Source organism: Parambassis ranga, chromosome 24 (genome assembly GCF_900634625.1).
Source record: "Parambassis ranga chromosome 24, fParRan2.1, whole genome shotgun sequence".
In the NCBI taxonomy this organism is placed as follows: domain Eukaryota; kingdom Metazoa; phylum Chordata; class Actinopteri; family Ambassidae; genus Parambassis; species Parambassis ranga.
Genome location: NC_041043.1, coordinates 4,829,056 through 4,851,067, shown reverse-complemented (window position 1 = coordinate 4,851,067; position 22,012 = coordinate 4,829,056). Strand labels below are relative to the sequence as shown.

Sequence of the window (22,012 nt, the reverse complement as noted above, 5' to 3'; positions counted from 1 at the left end):
TAAAGTTAATGACTTGCTCTCTCCTACTGTTAAACTCTAACCCCAACTCCTTACATTATATTAAATGTGTTTGTATCATCATGTGCCAATATGAAAATGAAACACTCAGGATGCTATGGTGATGCATGTTCAACTTCCACTAAAAAATGAAACCATCTAATAATCTCCACATGTTCATTCTGTCCTGCTGGGTTTTAATCCAGCTCTGTAACCTGGTGTGCTGTGGTTATCATCTCATCCATGTCCGCTCCCAAAAATAGCTTGCTTTTACCATGAAAGGACTTTATGTGCAGTTATACTAAGGAGTCCTTGGTGAGTTATATAGTTCTTGTGGGATGATGCAACACCTAAAAATAACAACTGTAAACTCAAGGAAAAAAGGCAGATCCTGTCTATCTTGCTGGCATCTTTACAATTTCAGTTCCTTTATCTGTGAATGGAGGAGTAGCTTTGACAACCAGAAGCAAAACACCACAGGGGGTACATGCAGTCAGGTTAATCTGACCCCTTTGTAGCAGTGAATTTCAAGACTCACAGAGTTTGTGTAGCACCTTCTTGTTTGTTGAATGCAATGTAATCCCAGGATGTTTAAAGAGTTTAATCTGACTTAATCATCGCCTTCCAGAGACTACACTGCTGCAAGACACACCGAGTGACTTTGTAACAGTAAAGCAGTAGTGGCCTTGTCGTAGTTAATGTTTATCTCAATGACGGATTTAAAAATCTAGCTGCAGTGTACACCTACACCACAGCTAACTACGTGTAACATCTCAGGTTGAATTGATAAAGTGATTGTTTGCAGTGTTGTTTTAACGTTTTAACATTTAATGGCTACTCTAGCTATAAAATCTATTTGTGAACTTTACAGTAACACACTTTGAGCTGTATTATGCTGATACAGTGACTATGGACACACATCCAGGGCACTTCATGGACCCAAATCATACACACTCACCTCTGCTGTCACCAAAGGGTCAGGAGACGTGTTCCCCTCACGTCCAAAACGTATCAGGTATGAATACACAAATATAGCCAAGTGTTTTCTAACGGAGTAAAAGTGCGTCAATTTAATTAATTCAAGGCATTTCTACGGAAAAATGAAGGAACCTTTCTGGGTTAATTAACGTTGAAAACTTAGCTATGTTAACTAAAAAGAGGCGACTCCTCCTCAAGCGCATCCACTCTCCACAATGTGCCCAAAAACGCTTCAAGAGACGCCTTTTTTCTTCAATGCAAAGCAAAGCCGAGCCGCCGCCGTCCTCAAAGCACACGGCTGGCTCTCTGTTGGAAACGGAGCGATGATTATTACATTTCACGGGTGAACACGGCAGTGGTGTCCACTCAGGTCCCACAACTTTGTTCCTGTTGCTTTCTTGACTCTTTCTCCCTGTTGCTTACGCCGACGTCAAGTCGGACAGAGTTAGCTAAACACACCGGAAATGCTTCAGCGACTCTGTCAACGTAAAACGGCAGGTCTACCATTGCAATCACCCGAGGTGCTTATAACGTTGAGGACACTTCAGAGAAATTATCCATTACTGAGGCAAAAACAATATAATCTACGTTAAGTGCTAGTATCCCATCATATTAGCTTAAACGCTTAACTCTACTCTAACGTAAGTAGACAGACCTTTATTTTGAAAGTTTTAAACGGAAACGCAGGGTCGGCTGTGGTTGGTTCGACAAATGTCTCGAGCTCTTCCCTCTGGCTGTAAAAGTTTTCCTGACGCGGAGATGGAAACATGGCGCGGTGGGCGTCACGTGACCTCACACCAACAAAACCAGTCACTCAAACAACAAGAAAAAACTTTCAAAATAAACTTTTAGCAACGTGACTCGTGTGGAACTCCATCAGGGAACGTTCATTCAATTTACAGCTGATCATACATGAAGACTGCAACACTTTTTAATTCATTCTGCTGGTTACAATGATCAATGTTTTAAGTAAAAGCAACAACATGAAAATGCCATTACAGATAAAGACAGTATTACAAAAACTGATTAAAAATCATACTTAGACCCGTGTTATTGGTTTATATTGTAACATTTTATTATGTTTGTCTGTCCATTAAGTAATATTTGGATGCTGTGACAGACCAAAAAGTATAGTGACCTATTTTAGACTAGCTTACTCTACAGCAATCTGGAGTATTTTACTGTATATACTGAGGTATTATACTGCAAACTAACATGCAAGTATTGTCAGATGCAATACTTCTCTGTAATGTTTAAGTTCTAAAGAAATAGAAAGGACCTTAAAAGTGCAGATCTTGAGAAGATTAACTGCATTCCAATACTAAGTGACTGCTTATCACTTAGAGGGGGACTCAAGCCTATTAAAAATGGCCATAACATTAATATGTTTTTATTTGAGTATTTCCATTCCATTTCACACTTTTGTCCTAATCAATACAAATGAAACAGTGATCAATACTTCTTCACACAGCTCAGAGGAAAAGCACAATTTTACAAATAAGTGTATTCTTAAGCTTTGAAAACCTATCAAGTGGCGACATATTTGTTTGGTGATGAGTAGAGGGAGAGAGGAAACAAGTGTGAAGGCTCCCTATAAGGCATATTCACAAAATTTAGCATGCATGAGAAAGTAATCAAGGCCCGCCTGGCAATCTTAGGATGCACTTATTTACTGCAGTGGGTCAAAAGTTCTATATTTTGTGTCTCTATATGACTACAAACTGTTGCTGCTATTTTCTGTAAAGCTTTTCCTGTGGCAGATGCAGATGACTGGGTATCCATGAGCATAAGGCATCGCCGTGGTAGTGAAATTACAGGGGTGAGAATGTGTTGGCCTCCAGTGGTCCAGTGATGGATTCGAGCCCAAAAAACTACAAGAAGGGCTTCAAGTGCCCTCTTCTGGTCAAAGGTTGCAACTACCTCTAAAAAAAGATTAAATAACTTTATTAGCAACCTATATGTTAAGAAAAAAAATTAAAAAAGAGAGAAAGAGAAAGAGATTTTTAATTTTTTAATTTAGTAGATTACCTAAATTAAATTCTGACATCACATACACTTACCAGATATGGCAAATATTTGTACACACCAGCAGGAAGTGGTATACTTTTTAAGAACAATGCATGCCTCTATATGATTTCAACCTAACATAAAACGTCCTTAGCATTGCTAAGAGAAAATCTGTGTAAAGGGACATGTACAGTGTGTGTTGTGTGCCTTAGTACGTATCAGTAGAGAATGTCTCCTTACAACATCCAAGCAAACAAGAGTTTGGTTGCTGGGCAACCAAACTAAATATGAAATTTTCGGTTTATTCCTGTCTTAGAAATATCTTTATGAGACTATATGCTGCTTAGAACGAAGGATTTAATAGATTACTGTTCAACATTTTCTATAGGCGCTCACAAAATATCTCTACCAGGAGTGGGGTTCGAACCCACGCGGACATATGTCCATTGGATCTTAAGTCCAACGCCTTAACCACTCGGCCATCCTGGTATGTACACCACATCCCACCGAGGCGGTAGATTTTTTAAATGTACACGAGATTTAGTTTCTGTTTACTATACGATGAAGAATTTGACAGCGATAATATCTGTTAGCTGCCAATCAACAACGTAGTTATCAACCGTCATGTGAACACTGTGTTGCGGGTGCAGTGTAAGCAGCTAGCAGGTTAACTAACGTACGACTGGAGCGATCATGCTAATCTATGCTACCCAGCAACACATCTCGGCTTTCCCTCTAACCCCCGCTCATGTCGTGTTTGGGTTATAAAATGTAACAGTGGCGACAGTAATGTCAGCTTGTAAACCTGCGAGAATCGTTGTTGTATATAGCTGTGAAATGCCGCTCAGAAAATCGCAAACTAGAAACTGCACTATCGTTAGCGTAATCCTGCTAACCGATAGCTACAGTTACAACAGGCGATCGTTCAACTATTATCGCCCCACGCTGCGATCAACAAATGTACAAAGTACACAACTAGTAACACCGAAATGGACATCTGGAATCTCACTCAAACTCGAACTGGTTAAGTTGATGAATGAAATGAATAAAGTCCGTAGAAACTTCAGTGACTCGACGACACTGACAGGCAACTCCTCCTGGGCATAACAACAAGAATGGCACACAAACAGGACAGCCGAAACCAATTCTGTTCTGATTTTAAGTGAAAGCTTAAAGTTTAATATTCGCTCTGACTTAAACCACTCTGCTCTGTAGTGGGATTATATCCACTTCGGCTCGCAAATTTAGAATTATGAGAATGTTTGGGTATGTGTAACAATAGTGAAAGCCAGTGAAGCACAAAATGATATTATGGGGATAAACAACTATATAACTAAAACTTTACCCAGGAGAGTATAAAAGCAAAAGGTTGAGGGGTTCTGATTCATTCTCTGCTGTGCGTCTAGATACAGTTCTACAGATCGTAAAGTAAGTATGGCGCTGTCGCTCGCAGTCTGGCGGAAATAGAACAATCGACGTCACAGTTCTTCTTCTTCTTCTTCTGGATTTCCAGCAGACTAGACGCCCGCACGCACATTGCTGCCTCTCTCAGTGTGGATTGGGGTTGTGGAAAGTATGCCATTTCAAAAAGGAGGATCCACAAGCAGGCTCACACAGAAACCCAAATGTTTATTATAGGAGGTTGTAGGAGCTGACAGTAAAATCCTCCATTTGCCCGCAGCATTCATCTGTCCGCCCAGTAAGGTACCATCAATGGTGAGAGCTCTCACTTCCCCAGGCATTTACCCTCCAACATACATACACAAACACGCAAAGATGCAAGAGATCAAGAAAGTTTTTATGGAAACACTTTATTTCATAACACTATATTAGTTGTAGACATATACAATACACAGTACACGTGTGCCGTTTATATAATGATCACATTTTCATTCTTTGTGATATCTTACTTGCAAAGATCAAATATTTATCTCCAGCTTTTTACCTTTAACTTTTAAATAAGACCTGGAGTGAGCAGGTGCCTTCTGCAGATAGTCAGCGACAGTGCTGGAAAACTGATTGACTGCAGATCTGACAGAATTCAGAATATAAATTATGGTGTCATTTATAGACTCAGTGGTCAAAACAGAGTCTGCATAGTCGGTCAGTGTTTTCACTAAGTGTATCGGTTTGGCATAGAAAGCTTTAATATATACAGCAATGGTATTAAGGGTGTCACTCTCTAGGTTGTCAACAAAGTCCTGAGCTTTATAAACATAGAATTTTAGGTTGTTACCAAGATTCTCCAGTGATGTGTCTAAGCGTTCCATGTGCTCCAAAGTATTCACAATAGCATTAGACATAGGTTTTAGGATGGAAACCTGGATCACATGTGGGGCATGGCTGGTTGCAAAGCTATGGGCCTCCTCAACAGTTTTGGTGACAATATTCTTCAGTTGATCAGCATATGTAAACAACTGATATTTCTCAGCAAAAGTTGACAAAGAAGAGGTGATGGCTGGAAGCTTCTCGTGTAGGCCACTCAGCATGATTTCAGGGGCATCCATCTTGAAGACCATCTTCAGATTCATTTTTCTGTCAGTGTCTTTTTTAGAAACTCTGATTGTGAAGATGTCAACATCTTTTCCAGGATCAGACTGAAAAAAAGGCAAAAAGAAAGGTAAGATTCAAAACTTGTTATAAGTGTACATGGTATGTAGGAGGATTTTGTAGACTATTTTTATGTTTAGTGTTGTGCTTGGTGGCAGCGGTTCCTCCAGCTGGGACTGGCTTCCTGCTGGCTGGTGGTTGGAAAACCTGTGTCTTGTCAACTCACCTCACTCATTAAATGTTTGGAGAGAAGTCTACCCCAGTGCTGGATTGTTAGCCGTCACTGGGAACTGTCTCACAGCTGTAACCTTGTGTTTCAGTTTAAAGCTCTTGTGCATTCTCTGTGTTTGACTCTTGTGGTCAAGTCAAGTCAAGTGATTCTGGTTTTTTGTCTTCCTGCTCAGGAACTCACCTGCTGTGAAAACACACCAACCAGCCAGCCACTCACGCCACCCTGGTCTAAACACCAGTCTATTTCAATTTTGAACCCACCTTGTGTTATGAACCTTTATTAAATATCACCTAAATCTTCATCTGTCTGCAGTCTGCTTCTGATTCCTCACCTTAAGCAAAACCTAACAGTGCAAATATTTTAGCAAAGTAAAATACTTACAGCATAACGGCAGTAAAGCCTGGTGTTCATTTGGGGAGGGAATCTGCCATGAAGCTGTAGGCCAAGGAAGCCAGTAGATGGAATAGAAATTGTTGCACTTAAACCATCCTTACGAACAGCATAACGTATGTTTATGTCAGTGAAAGCAGGGCTGGTTATGTCCACATTAAGAGTGAGGTGGGAGCCACTGTTGGAACAAAAACAAAAAATGTGTCATTTTAACCCTCAGGCATCACTTCAATTCACTTTTATTTACAATGTCCACTTCCAAAAATTGCTATAAAAACTTAACAGATAAATGTTTTGTTCTGCATAAATCAGCTCTGCTCAAAACTACCTCACTACCAAACATTAAATCCTGTTAAGGAATTTAAAAGATAAAACTTTACTTAAGAAACAGAACAATTTTACAAGAACCATTTATGGCTGTCTATTCCAAATATACACTGTAAAAAAATAAATACAAAAAATAAATCTTACCTCAGTGTATGGGAAACACCATGTTGTATGTCCATGATGAAATCACTGTTTGTGAACACCACTTTCCCAATCAGATTTAGGCCAGCAGGTTCAAAGTTTAAGGTGCTGGAAGCTGTTGAAGCACATTTACCAAAGTTAAGCATCAAAAAGAGCTCTATTTTAAATGTAAAATCTATCATATGTTTAAGAAAAAAAACTTACAGTTCAATTCATATTCCAAGAAAACAAAGGCAGAGGTAGCAGAAGACATAAAATTGATCTTGAATACAGGAGCATCACCCTCCATTTGAACATCCATGTTGGTGGTGTACAGTGGGCTCACAAACTTGGCATTAGTAAAGATCTTCTGCTCGGTAGCCGTTACCTCAGCAACAGTTTTCTCAAAGAAAGTGAAGTCACCCACACTGTTTGGTTGAGACATGTCAATCTCAACATCAGCCGTCAGAGAGGAGAAAGATGCAAAGTCAATGGTAGCCTGAGCAACATGCTTTCCCTTAGTGGTGAAATCGAACAGGTTTGCTTCATTGTTGCCAGTGTACTTCAGCACTGCATAGACGCGGCTCATGGAAGCCTCAACTGCAAGGTTTTCAATCACATCCATGGCAATGACTTTGGTTGCACCATTGTTGAGTTTGGCATCAGCACTAACTTTGCAAGTGGAGCGCAGACCATCACTGTTCAGGTACATGTTAGCCTCATTATCCAGGATTCCTAGAAGTAAATAGTCTTCAAAGACTGCTCCATCCATGTTTCCTTTAAGAGATGACTCCATGGAAACATCCTCAAAGGTTCCTTCCAGCTTCAGACTGTGCTCTGCCTCTGCCTTTCCAACAGCCTTGATCATAGGAATGTTGACATCACCCTTCACCCTAAACGTGGACTGGACATTTGGTTTAGTTTTGATGTCTGCAAGCAGATTTTGGTTTGCTTGTAGGTTGAGTACAGGCAGGGCAATCTTTGCAACAGTAGCCACAGAGACGACAGATTCCAGAGTCTCAGTGCTCATGCTGATGGTGCTGTCATGAGTGGCTTCAACATGGAGGTTTTGGAGAGACAGGGAATTGGCTAGTTTGATTCCTCTCTTGGTAGTCAGACTGGTGGTGCCGTCAAGTTTGGCTCTCAGACTCTCATACACAGACGCTGTGGTAGCTCCCAGGCGGAACACAAGATCATCCTCAGCATACAGTCCAGCATTGACATTCAGATTAATGAAGGCAGACTTGAAAGACATTTCTGTGATCAGATTACCCACAGAGGGAATCTGGATCAGACCCATCATATTAACAAGTGGGGCAGCCTGGCTTTTCTTGTAAACAATCTTGGCATCCACATCAACAGACTGCTCAGTGGTAGTCAAAATGTTCTGCAGTCCGGTCTGCTCATACAAGTTAAGATTAACAATGGCTGGAGTATGGAAGGCAACAAAAGGAACTTTCATTTCAGGGATGCTGATAGGCTGGCTCAAAAAATCCAGATTTGCTTTCCCTTCTAAAGCAGTAAGAACAGCAACCTCCTTCCTGTTGTTCTCTACAGTGAAGTTCCACAAGAGCTTGTACTGATTGAAACGAGCCAGAACTGCAGTGTTCACATGCTGTTTGTCTGGAGTTAAGGTCGCAGAATAATCATTCTGCAGATCAATTTTGGCAGTAAGAGCATCATTAAAACTGACCTTTGTGTTTGCCTTATTCTGCAAGCTGAACACCACCTCTGTGGGTCTGACAACGACAGCAACCACGTTGTTCAGGACACCAGTAACAACACCCATTAGATGTGAGTTATGGGTTCCCTTCAGCTCAACTTTCCTCTCATGTAGATTGCAATTTACTGATCCCTCTAAAAGGCTGATTTTAAGGGCTGGTCCTTCAGCTTCAGAGCGGACATCAAATTTAAAATGGCTGAATATTACAAAATCAGCATTCAAAGTTTGTTTTATCTTGAAAAGGAATGCATCTGTGTCACCAGTGAAGGTCAACATGACTCTACTTGGACTGACTGCAGCTTGTAGGTCACTCTTGTGGGAAGTGTGTTGAGAGTTGTATGTGGTCGTACCTTGATTTTCAATAGTTACTGAAATCGAGGTACCTTCTTGTCGGGCCACAATTTTTTGTGTTGCAGATGTTTCACTTGCAAGGCTGGGGATATTGACTGTGTGCATATAGGAAGTCTCAACAGAGGCAGAGAAACCATCCTTGGTAGTTAAGACAGCTTCATTTAAAAGCTCAGCAGTGTATGGTGCTGTTGTGGCCTTAATTGTGGTCTTAGCTGATGCCTGGGCTGAGAAGTCAGAAAATGTTACAGATGCATAGTGGTCGGCTAGAAGATAATTATGCGTAAACTTAAGTGTCTCAGCTGCATTCAGATGATACATCTTTGGCATTGCAATTTGAGCGGTGGAATCTAGGTTGAAATTAAGAATTTCAAAGCTTGGAGATGTACCTTGGGAAGTCAGAACTGCTGTCAGCTGAGGACTGTCATCTACATCACGAGAGCTATGGACTTCTGCAGCATTCCTAATAGTATAGATGGGGGAGGTGACTTTTACTTCGTAACTCAGTTTACCAAATTCTGGTATCACAATCTCACTGGGAATTGCAGGCAGCTTTAATGTGGGCAATTCTAGAGGGATGCTCACAAATTTCTCTGCTGGTATGTGAGGAAGAGTGGGTAAAGACAACTCAGGTACACTAATCTCAGGAAATTGAAAATCAGGTAGGTCATGAATGTGGTTTATACATTTCAAAACCTGATCTCCAAACCAAGCACTAATTTTGAACATCCTCATCTCAAACTCCACAATTAATTCAACGAAGTCAATCAATTTCTGTTTAATGTCATTTGTTGAGATGGTAGTGGCTGGCAGAGTGTAGACCCCCAGGACTGTGAACTCAGGGATATTAATTTGTGATGGGACTTCAAAATGGTGAAGCGTATCCATGCTGAACTTCATGGAAGGCACAGCAAGATCAGTGAGAGGAATAGTGAAAGCTGGCAAGATCAGCTCAGCTTGCTTCAGTCCAGTAATCAGCCCCTTGATGATCTGACTTATCTCACTGACAAGTTTTTGTCTGTCTGTCATTTTCTCGATGATCTCAAACATACTGGTGAACATATCAGTGGCAAATGCTATAAATTCTGCATAGCACTTGCTTGCCCACTGGAGATAGGCGGTAATCTCTGTGTTCACATCCAGTTCTAAAAGTTTATGCTTTATCATTTTAACAGAAACTACATTGCTTAACACAATCATGTCATTGACGTCTTTCAAAGTTCTACTAAGATTGGCTTTCACTTGATCTGCACAATCCACAAACGAGGATAAGACAAAATTGAGAAAATCTCTTATTGCCTCAAGTTTCTGGGGTATTTCATGAGTTGTGATAAGAACATTTATCATGTCGCTGTAAGCGGTTATCATCTGGTTTGTGTGATCCACAAACTCATTATAATCAAATGACTTCAACTTCTTCTCAATAAGGGCAACATACTCATTCAACTTTGAAACGATATCCCTAATCTCAACTGTCTTCAAGTGGTTGATCACATCCTGGAAAACCTGGATGATTTTTTTAGGAATGTCTGCATCAATTATCATGTTTAGTAAAGCTTTGATTGTTTCCTTGATCTTCATCTGATTCTGAAGCTCCAATAACTTTTCAAAAACAGCCTGAACCTTTTTCTCTGCCTCAAACTCTCTCATCTTGGAAAAAAAGTTATTGAGCTTGGATAGGATGTCAAAGTCTTGAATCATTTTGCGTATATAATCAGTTATATCTCTGACAATCTCTGTGGGAATCTGACTCACCAGTTCCTCAATGTAAGCTTTGAAATTAATGGATGAAATGTACCTCTTCACCTCCGCAACAAATCTTTCTATGTCAAAGGTCTCAATCAGTTGTCTGATGTCCCTGATGACTGTCAGTACTTCAGCCTTAATTTCATACTTGGCATCAATGTCTTGTAGAAATGCAATGCTGCTGCCCTTCAAGTTTTCCAGGTCGATCTGATGGACCATCTGTCTTATGGTATCAATTACATACACAAACATCCCCTTGATGTCATACTCCTCATTAATGGCAGTCATCAGGTGTATGATCTTCTGAACAAAGGTTTCAGGGAAGGAGCTGTTAACAATGACGTCCTTCATCATGCCAACGAAGTTTTGGATGTAAACTGTGAAATCAGCCAGTAGTCTCTCAACTGTAACCTTCAGATCTGTCAGAGCGGCCTCCAGATCGTCCATAGAGATGGCATACTTTTGGGTAAAGTCACTGAAATGCTGCTTCAGCTGAGTTGCTCTTTCTTCTATCTTCATTTGAGCAACAAAGTCACTTATGAGCTGGGGAAGAGCCTCAAGTTTGGATCTCATTTCCTCATTGTTGATGAAGTCTTGCAGTGTCTCAGCAACATGCACAATGAATCCTTTGATGCTTTCCAAGAAGGCAGGCAGGTTTTCAATCAGAGGAAACTTAAAAATGTGACTATTTGCGCTCTTATCATACTTGAGGAAGCCAGAGATGGTGAACTCTTGGTTGTCAGTAGAGGCTGTGTTGATGATGTTTGTAAGGACTGTGCCAGAAACCTCAATGCCAGTTCTCTCATCAGTGTTGTAAACTTCGATGTCCTGATTAAAGACATGATCATTCATTTTAGACTTTATTTTAAAGCTGCTCTTCTGCTCTTGGAGTGACAGAACAGTGTCCATCTTGTTGTCAAATATGGTTTCAAGGGCAAAACCATTATTCAGCTGCTGGGTTACTGATGCTCTGTACTCATGAGAGCTGGCAAAAGCCAGAGGTTGTGCTCTAAGAAGGAATTTGCCATAGAGCTGGGCACCGTGCTTTCCATACAAGGTCATGTCTCCATCCCCATTGAAGATGGCATCAAGGTTGAAATCAAAAGGAACAATGCTGCAGCGGATGGTGTGGTCAAAGCGCATTGGCTGTGAGTTAAAGCGGGCATCATTGCTGAACTTGGCAGCAAGACCGATAACTTCAAGTTCAGTGTTATGGCTCATGTGACTTCCAAAGAGTTTTCCAGTGGTACTGCACTTTGCATTAGCACTCATGTCAGCATAAGTGATCTGATAGGTGTGCTTGATTTCCTCCTCACCATACACAGCCTTCAGGCTTCCAGTCAGATCGATCTTGTAAAGCTCTGCCTGCAGCTGTGCCTCATTAATGAAGTCAGCAGCAAGAAGTTTCAAGTTGTTCTTCACATTTGCAGAAGCGGTGTAAGGTTCAAGATTGAAGGTGATATCATGAGTATAGGAGGCATACTCGCTTGCAATGGCCTCAGCCTTTGAGTTAAAGTCAAGGCTGGAGAGAGTAATGGTCAGAGTGTTGCCATTATCTACCTTGATATCATGCATTGCTGCCTTGTTGGTAATGGACAGAGTAGCCCTTGTAGCGTCAAGTCCAGCATTGAATGTGTTTTCATAGGACAGGGGGCTCTGGAGGGTAGTCGTTCCACTTGTGGTCAAACCATCTCTGCTCATTCTCAGTGTGGCCTTGTGAATAGCCTCATTTTCAAGAAGCTTCACGTTGGCATTGCTGTTTACATCCAGACCGTTGACATCAAGAGAGGCAGTCAGCAGAGAGTAAACACGGTTTTCGGAGTGGTCAGCGTTGGTCTCCATTCTCATGATGACTTCACCAGAACCAGCTGAGGCTTCAGCCTGGTTGCGGATCTTCATTCCAAGAGCAAAACTATTTGCATCGCATTTCAGTGACAGCTTGCTGTCTTTGAAGGAAACCTCACCAACATGAGTGAAACTGTCTTCAAATGCATTTGTTCTGGACTCAACTGAGAATTCACCATTGGCCAAGGATGCAAAAATTACATTCTTCGCCTTAATAATTGTGGAGTCAAACTGAACAGTAGAATCAATCTTTGCTTCTGGCCTGAATGGGAAGATTATAAATGACTGAGTTGACATGGTCTTGCCATAGATGGGTCCAGCCTGAAACATCCCTTCAAAGTTGCTGTCAGCAGACATTTCCTCAGTGTTGATTCCCGTCATGCCGGTGTGCTCTAGAACGACTTTGAGACCAAATGGACTTGTGGCTTCTATCTTGCTGCTTGACTTCAAGTTGATTTTGTCTGTGATGGTGGCATCCTCAACAATGCTAATACTGGCATCCATGAATTTATGGGAAAATGAGCTTTTCAGATTGGCCTTGATTGAGTCAGTGTTTGCCAACAGTCCAGATCCTAAATGTAAAACAAAAGAAGAAATAATTGAATGTTGTGAGTGACTTGAGAGTAAGGAGAAAGCTACAACTTTAAAATTGTCAACAAAGACAGCACCACGTGTAACGTTGCCTATGAATTCATAATTATGTTGATAACAGATCCTGGATTTAATAACAATCTTTGCAACAAAACACTCTACCTTCAATCCCAAATGAGAGAACATCAACTGGGGAGGTTCCTTTGACAAGAACCTTAGCAGAATAGCTAGAAGATTCCTCAAGATCTTTGCCAGCAGAAATTGAGGCATCCATGTCACATAAGTTGCTTCGCATCTGACTAGAAACCTCTGCTTTGCCAAAGAGAGGAACAGACAGAGTGAAGCTTTCAGGTACAAAGAGCTCTGGGATTGGAATCTCCATCGAAACGATTTCCAGACCAAACTGGGGCATAGAGAAACTTGGAGTGGTCAAAACTGGTGGGAAGTTAAGCTCCTCAGTTGATTTTCCTCCAAGAGGCAGAGGAATAGCAATGGTGAAACGCTCATTGTTGAATCGATAGATTGTGTTGGCCTCACTGTTAAAGAAAGAAACACAAGTAAATATGTAAGCTTTTTGAAGAAAAAAAGGACTATATATTTTCTAGGGGTTGTTGAAACTTACATGTTAAAGAACAGTGTCTCTGGCAGGGAAATCTCAGGGATGTCAGGCATTCTGAAGTTCTGAATGTAAGGCAAATCATCACCATACTTGTCCATGTAGTTGTTTGCTGCCTAAAAAAGAGCATACAACCAGTGTTTTGATGCATGATTCACAGTTTTAACAGGAAAAACCAAAATAATTGTGAAAATGTTTATACCTCCACAAACTTCTTGAAGATGTGACGGGCTTTCATGTCTGTCTGTCCCACTTGCATGTCAAGAAGCTCATTGCCATACTTCTCAATAAAGTCAGCATTAGGCCAGCTAGCGGTCTTAGTGTTCAGATCAGACTTGACATCCATCTCAATCTTGCTGCCATCTGGAAAAAAAGGCAGCATTAAATTTTATTTAAGCCATGAACAGATGCATATACTGCAAATATTTCCAGCTTTAGGATGTGACCAGGTTTTACATGCACAAGAGACAAGATGTGAAAGAAAAAGAAATTACCATATTTCATTCCAATTCTTTGCTCTGAAGTGGCATCCATGACCTTCATTTCACTCTTCAGCTCCAGTTCCAGTTTTTCCTCATGTTTCATGTTGGCTGTGACAGTGGCATCAGCACTGATTGCAGGGACCAGGAGTTGGACTTGCAGCATACCTTCCTTCATGTCTTTCATACTGAAAGATTAGGCAGTTAGTCAGCTTAGTCTGTATCATGAATGCAACATTAATGTAATTTCATATGTTGATTCCTTACTTGGCACGGCCAACCAGGGAGAGCTGAGGAATGTTCTTGTTTATAAAGTCAAGCGAGATGGAGTGAGTTCCTTTGCCCTTAGTGCTTCCATCAATAACGCCCAGCCTCAATCCGGCCTCCACGTCATAGTCAGGGATCTGGATGTCGGCTGTGATAATGTTCTTCCTTCTGTTGTACTTCAGGACTGCTCTGGCTTCAGTGGGCTCTGCACCTATGTTTGACCAATCAATCAAATAACTTTTAATGTAAGTCTAAATTGAGCAGTGAAAAAATGTAAAATGCCAATTTCATATATTACCGTCAGCCTTCAGGACAAACTTTACAGAGTCAACTTTCTGTCGTCCCTCATCCCCCTCCTTGAGGAGCTCATAAGCCAGAGTGGCAGTGTACTCAGCAACTTCACCAGTTGGGTGGAGCTCCACAAAGAATCTGTGAAGTTAATAAAGAATATTTCTCTGTTAGATCATTTAGTATGAGAAAGTTTTATATGCTGGTTGTTCAGAATGTCTGACTCACTGGCTGTTTCCTGTGAAGGGGAAATATGGGGCTGTCTCCTCAAAGAAGGCATCAGTGTACTGGAGGCCTGTGCAGTATTTCATTCCCGCAAAGACTGGTGTGCACTCAGTAACATCAACTCTGTCCATCAGCATGGGCGGGATGGCCTTAACTTCTGACCCAGTCACTGCCACCAGGGTGTTTCTGTATGTAAAAGTAAACGTAAAAAAACAAACACATTCACTTGATCTGAAGCTGTTATTTTAACTATTCGTCATTTACACATTTATTTTTATACAACTAACATAAAGTGGCTAATCAGTCAGAGAAAGTTATACTTTGGCTTACGTCATTTTGATTAGTTTTGTTGGACTCGTTGGAGCAGGGATGGTCAGCTTGACATTGTCACGTTCAATGGAAATCTTGGCTCTGAGTCTGCTCTCATGGAAAATGTTGGTGTGCATCTCCAGTCCAGAGTTGACATACTCAGGGATGTGGGAGCCAATCTGAGTTACAAACTCGATTCCAGCCGAGGGCATGAAGCTCACTTCACTCTGTGAGGGAAAATAGAAGGTAAACAGTTTGGTTTGTATCTAGAAAAAGGTTACAGTTTGGTATTATAACTGAATTTATAAATATTTACCTTGTCACGAGCCATCTTAAGTCCACCCTTGATACCAGGAGTGAAAGTACCAGACAAAGCAATCCTCAGAGGCACACCAGTGACGGTGGGCAGGAAGAATTCATTGTCCATGAAGATGTAGTGGGCGAACAATGTGTTGTCAGTCTCAGTCATCAGTGCCTTGATTAGCTGTGGAAAATAACATAGACAGGAAATTTAAACAATGAGCAAAGGATTTCTAAATGAATCCATTGTTTAATTCTAAGCTCTTTTAAAAACATCTTACATCACTTGGGAACATCTTAAACATGCTGTCGAACATCATGGCAGCAGAGTAGGCCATCTCATCCATTTCATTGGTCTTCAGATATCCCAGCTCATTTCCCAAAAGTCTCAGGTAAACCATCGCCTCGGGAGACTCTGCAGACTTTAGGTCCCTCACCAGTTTGTTGAGGTTGCGTCCAACCTCCCTCATCAGATTCTGAGAGGTCTAAATAAGGATATGCACCAGTTATTCAAAAACCATTCCCTTCATGGAAAAGATGATCATAAAACATTTTCTGAATAAAGCATACAAAGCAATATTATCCCCAATGTATTCATGTATATAGGTATTCTATCCAATATACTTTGATATGACTACTTATTTCAGAACATAATGCTGCAAAGACAGTCAAAACCGCTGGTGTCATTACATAGTTTGACCAGCAGAGGGCATCCTTTACTATCTGGAGACATCAGTCAACAGTCAGTATTGTTTTACCATCTACAATCAGTATGTGCACTCACATAAAAATTTGGCTTGTCATTTACAAAGCAGACTGCTGTGAGTACCTGTCTCTTCATCCTGTTCCTCTTCAGATCAGGCACTATGTTCTGCAGGATCTCATTGACTGTTGTTGGCAGGTTGTCGGACACAAAGTACATGGTCTTCATGACAGTGTCGGGGAAGAATCCATTCTCTCCAAACAGAGCATCGACTGTTGGCTCAAATCCTTTGCCCTCCATGCCAACCTGCAAAAGTGGCACATTTTCAGTGTCACTGACTTAACTTAACTGAAACATTATTGCAAGACACAACTGAGGTTTGAAACTATAACTCAAAATGTTTACCTCCATCATGTCAATGTCAAAGCCAAAAGCCTTCAGTGTCATTTCAAGCATGACCTCCTTGGGCAGGTAGCTGGCACCCTCAAAAATCATGTTGCCCTCCAAAGACCCGATCTTGTAGTTGCGAGAAAACTTGGTGGGGTCCATAATGGGCCCAATCTCATTACCCTGAATGGCATCCAGAATCTTCTGTCTCAGCCTGTAGGAAAGGAAAACATTCAGGTAAACCATACCACATGTATTGATCAAGTCACAACACACTTACACTTTTTAGTTTTTCACTTACTCCTGAGTTTCTGGACCAGTTGTGGACAAAATGTTGGTCATGTGAGAGATGATGAAGCTCTTGACTTGTTGATCCTGCTCATTTGGCAAGGCATTTGCCAGCTGGGTCAGTTCACTTGGCTGGGGATCCTTCATCAGTACCAGGTATGCAGCAATACGCTTTTGCGTGGGGCTGGCATTGTTCAAAAGAACCTGCATCAACACCTCTCTGCCCTGTGAACAATTAACGCAGATAAAATGAACATGCAGGTGAAATTATTACAAAAATCTCTCTGACCGATTATTTATCTTACCTCCTCAGGGACAGGAGTCAGCCTGAAGACTTGGATTGCAGACTGCTGCACAGCCAGGGAAGCTGCAGGTTGGTTCACACACTGGATCACAGCAGCTCTGAGAGCAGGACTAAAAGGTATCACAGCTGGAGCCATGTTTCCAACAACCTAAGAGAAAAAGTGAAGGAATCACTTGTCATTTTTTCATCTAAAATCATGCATATCTCAGCACATGTTATACTTTTAATTTCTATTTTAGTGATGAGGTCAGATGCCTACCCTCAGGGTCATGAAGGTGTTGTCGTTGTCTCCAGAGCAGTCACCCAGCTGGGCAGCCATGAACTCAGCAGCAGAGAGAATCTCAGGAATAATTTTTCCTTCTACTTTGTAAAACCTGTTTAAGATTTAAAATACTGAATCAACCCTGTGCAACTTACTTTACAGAGAGAAAACCCCAAGTGAATATATTGCAACACCCTCCTTGATAGACTCCTGATAGCAAAACTTACCTCTTGACAACATTGCTCAGGGCATACATGATGGGCTTGCTGGACTTGTATTTGGCCATCTGGAGCATGTCATTGATCAGGAGGGCAGAAGGATTGGACATGAGTCCCATGGCAAAGACAGTAGCGTCAACCTCAAGGCCGGTACTCTCAAAGGTCCTGAGGATCTGCATGATGGCACTGCTGCACTCAGGGGTTCCACACTGGGCCAGGACCTGATAGGTCAGGACGCGGGACACAGCAAGAGCCTCGGGAATAGCAGGACTCAGGGTCTCAGTCTTCATTCCACGGACCATGGAGACAAGCTTGTGGAAGAGGTGAGCCCTCTTCTCACCTTCGGTCTCGGGCAGAGCATCAAGTTCCCTCAGAAGACTCAGAGCTGCATCTTTGTCCTGGACAACACTCTTGTCCTCAACGGCCTCCATGTAAAGATCTTTGACAATGTCACCTTGATACACGAACAAGGAGGTCATGATGAGTCTTAGAATCTACATTTATAATCAAAGTAATGCAAATTACACAAAATGCTTACTGGTGTCAAACACTCTGTCGTTGTGAGGAGAAACCTGAACCAGAGTCAGTTCCTGCTTTCCAATGTTGGTAACTCCATATTCTCCTCTGTAGGTAAGTAGACAATAAAGTGTTAAAATACCAAAAACATGCTGTCTAAAGCAGAACACTTAGGACAGCACTAACAATAGTCTAGTTAGTACAAGGGTTGACTTACTTGTGTGAGAAAGGAATGAGAATGTGGTTCTCAGTGCAGGAGCCAGAGGTCATGTGCTTTTTCTCATTGTCAAACTTGTAGTTGCATGTTTGGGTGCTTCTGATCAGCTGAGCAAGAGGGTAGTGCTGAAAATAGATCATTATGTTAGCAATGTGCATCATTTCTAAATTATATACAGTCAACAGGTTTGACAAAGTCCTTTTATTGTCTTACCATGCCAGTGATGAGTGCCAGTGGGCTGGTGTGATCCCTCATTGGGACAAACTTGTCACATTTTGACAGATCTCTGGTGAGGCTGACATCGGTTGCAAGATCCCCCCTTGTGTTAACAGAGTAATAGGTCTTGCACATACCATGGATGGTGGGCTGAAATAGAAGTTAATATTTTAATTTTGATGATTGAAGACACATGGCAAGGAGTGTGTTCAGTCAGAAAACGTGTTTTTGTTTTACCATATTATTGTTCTTGTCTTCTTCCAGCAGAGGCACAGCCAGTGCAGAGATGATACCCCTCTTGATGTTCAGGATAGTTGTGGTTTCACCATCCTCAGGGTACAGCTTCACATTGTACACACCCTCAACTACAACCTTCAGAGGATACCTGTAAAATGTGAGACTTATGTTATTTATTCCTGTTAAAATGTGGTTATATTTAATCATACAGCTAGATGTTACAGACCTCTCCATTTCAGCTGCAAAGGCATCAGAGCTAGGTATAGGGCCAAAAACAGCGTTACCATGTGGATCCATGTCGACCACCTCACTCAGCTTGCAGCCAGTGGTGTGGATTATGAACCGACAAGTCTGGGGTACTTCTATTTCAACCTGTATTAAAAAGTTATTCTTATTTAGAAAGGAGTTCATATGAAGGTAAAACAACAATTGCCTGTTAAAGCATAGTAATCTATTACCTTGCATGTGACTTTTGGGCCATTTCTGAGATGTGATGCTCCATTGATTGCATTCAAAGACTCAGCTTCATACTGGTATTCATATTTGTGATAGGCCTTGTACCTTTTGTTTACTTTAAAAGAAAATGAATATTTTGAATTAAACTTTCAGCCTGCACGATGAGAAATCTTTAAATGCACTTATAGTTGGTAATATTGCTCTTTGACACTGCTGCCTTTTCATATGCACACTGAAAAGTTTCTAGCAGCAGCAGATGAAGTGGGTAAAGATAATTAAAATAAGTTGCCCTGTGTAACATTTCCATGTGATGTGTACAGCTGAGCCATCAGCTGATGTGATAAGCCTGATGTGGAGGCCTGCTTGAACAAATGCTATGCTCAATTTTTGTATTTTGTGAAAATGGCATGACAATAAAACTGCAATATCAATTCAGGCAAATAAAAAAGTGGACTTAATCTTCTTAAATTAACTTACACAGACAAGATGTATGGTCCTCTTGGGCATCTGTAAAGACAATTTTTTAAAAATCAAATACAAACCTTTGCAAGTACATTGAACAGTCTCACGTACAAGAAAGTGTAGAGCTCACAAATACTGTTAAATTATATCTCTAGCTTAACAGCAAAACATGATGTATATTAAAACATACTTACAGGACAAAGTAATTGAGATTAGGAGTATAAAAAGACAATGCTTTGAGTCCCCCATGACTGGCTCTCTGCAAGTCACTCCTTGGTGAGTACTCAGATGAGACTGAGGACTCAACCTCCACAAAGGCTATTTATACCAAATGTGCTCTATGTGAAGTGAGATCCAAAGTCCAAACAATACGTATGTGTGGAGGGACAAAGGCAACTAGTTCCATAACACCCTTCTTGAATGGGAAATTTCAATTAGGAAGTCTGTGTAAAACCTAATGTAAACATGTGTGATTCACATAAGATATGATGCAATTCGCATTTAGTGCGGATGAGTCTATTAACTGAAATTGTTTTATCAAAGGTTCTTGCTTTACGCTTGAATAGAATAGAATTGAACATACTTTATTAATCCCTTTAGGAGGTCCTTCAGGGTAATTGGGATACGGGCAGATACACCTGATGTTAAAATGCTAATAGGCTACTCTAAAAATATTTAGATCTACAGTGTGTCCCTTTTTTTAGTTAACAGAAAACCATATGTTGCATAATCCATAAGCTCCTTCAAAAGTGTTGACTGATAAGGAGTTATAACACTGAACCTCCACATGTTATCACAGCCTGCTCTTGTGTACATTTTACATTCTCTGAACTAGTTATCTCCTTATCCCATTTATAAGAACATACAGTCCACACCAAAGACTAACTCTAAAGCGATATCAATAATGTTCGAATCACGACCTAACTATTACAAAAACAACAGGTCAATATAGAGACACAATTTGAATGAATAAAGTAAGTGCAGGTTTGGTTATGTCAAAAAATTAATCTGATGCTGAGTTGTTGCTAGGTTACAATCAGTCAACTACACAAAATATTGATAAGCTTACAGAATGTAATTCTTTTATGAATCAGAAAACGTAAAAACTCAGTCCTGACATCTTAATATTTGTAATATTATCTCTGTAACCTCACACCATAAATTATGAAACAAAGATAAGTCTATGATAAGATTACACACAGTATCATTTGTTATGCAAACTGCACTGTACAGCTCAGCTACAGCTGAAGCTATACTTGCAGTAAAGCTGTGCTGTACATAATTACAGCTGTCATGTGATGGCAGGACAAACAACTCTAATTCACCAACCAAGAAAATGGATGTCTCCTGAATTGGGACTGTTTGATGCCACATTTAATAAGAGCCCTTATGCACATTTGTATAATAAGGCAAATTTCAGTTTAAACCACTAGATGGCAACAAAGCATTGCAAAACACTGTAAATTTGTTTCAACTTAAAAAAACATGAGTGAAAAGGCTGCCTTTAAATTTTAAACATTTTGTGTTTTTTCACCTAACATCAGCTTGTTAAGAAAACTGCTGTTAGTTTGTTTGTTGATATAACTCTTAAGAGTAGTGTGTCTTTTTGTTACATTGGATTTAAATGTATGTGTTAATCACTCATTTTGTCACTTCTATTTGTATAAACTTCAAAAATTTCTCTTACCAAGACCTAAGTAAAATATTTTCAATATAAAAAGGACATGTTACAGTAGCTTACAATAGATGTTAATAGCAAGCTTAGTTTAAAGAGAAGCATTAACAACCACCAATCTGTAATGACCATTTAAATGTAATTTTTTCCAGCATGGCACTACTTACTGTAAAGTGGCTTTACATGTACACAGAGGAGTGTCTCCATTAAATCTAGTCACATAAAATCTCTGAGAACAAAGACACCAATCAACAAATTCTGCTGCAAACTGTTCCATTAAGTTTGATCATTTAGTAATATACCAAATATTAATTGTATTAATTTCCAAATAATGTGTACAACAGACAAATAAAATTTTTTTTAAATTTTAACCCATAATCTGGCTAGATTCTAGCCCATAGTTGTATGTGTATGGTATGGTATAGTGTATGGTATCTTCTAGAAGATAGTAACAACCAATGTGTGAGACATGGAAGAAAAAAATGTTTTACATGTTGTAGGAGAAAAAAAGGATCAGAGTATGCTGTTGATAAGTGTTATTATATTATATTTGGCTAACTTGGTATCAGGAAAATATGCTCCCTTCACTTTAGCATAAAATAAGAATTAATTATGTTAAACGTCTAATTTAACATGTTCAGGATAGCAGGTTTGCTGTCGTTTTTATTTATTTTCACAGATTTTTCTCTGTGCCTGTAACTCTTAAGCTGCTGCAACAACTGAATTACAGATG

At 40.4% G+C, this 22,012-nt stretch overlaps 2 protein-coding genes and 1 non-coding gene across 3 annotated transcripts in view; all 3 read right to left on the bottom strand.

Annotated features, from left to right (window-relative positions):
- The window catches only part of utrn (utrophin), a 145,431-nt gene extending 144,036 nt beyond the window's left edge, over positions 1-1,395 (bottom strand). Inside the window, exon 1 of the mRNA XM_028397312.1 lies at positions 956-1,395. The gene's annotated coding sequence lies outside the window, so the exon portion shown is untranslated. The remainder of the gene's footprint in view (positions 1-955) is intronic.
- Positions 1,396-3,388: 1,993 nt separating this feature from the next.
- On the bottom strand, positions 3,389-3,471 carry trnal-uaa (transfer RNA leucine (anticodon UAA)). The gene has a single exon. It is a non-coding gene; the product is annotated as a tRNA-Leu (tRNA).
- Positions 3,472-4,901: 1,430 nt separating this feature from the next.
- LOC114429047 (apolipoprotein B-100-like) lies at positions 4,902-18,809 on the bottom strand. The gene is made up of 24 exons (XM_028397895.1): positions 18,687-18,809; positions 18,447-18,599; positions 18,234-18,358; positions 18,039-18,124; positions 17,510-17,954; positions 17,280-17,394; positions 17,022-17,168; positions 16,730-16,941; positions 16,447-16,642; positions 16,168-16,347; positions 15,620-15,823; positions 15,355-15,522; positions 15,060-15,265; positions 14,733-14,915; positions 14,515-14,645; positions 14,217-14,427; positions 13,965-14,137; positions 13,673-13,833; positions 13,477-13,586; positions 13,017-13,390; positions 6,827-12,835; positions 6,626-6,737; positions 6,146-6,332; positions 4,902-5,579 (listed from the first exon to the last, which is right to left on the bottom strand). Exons 1-24 carry the CDS (start codon positions 18,687-18,689, stop codon positions 4,902-4,904), a joined length of 10,569 nt encoding a protein of 3,522 aa, XP_028253696.1. The 5' UTR covers positions 18,690-18,809.
- Between the last annotated feature and the right edge of the window lie 3,203 nt (positions 18,810-22,012).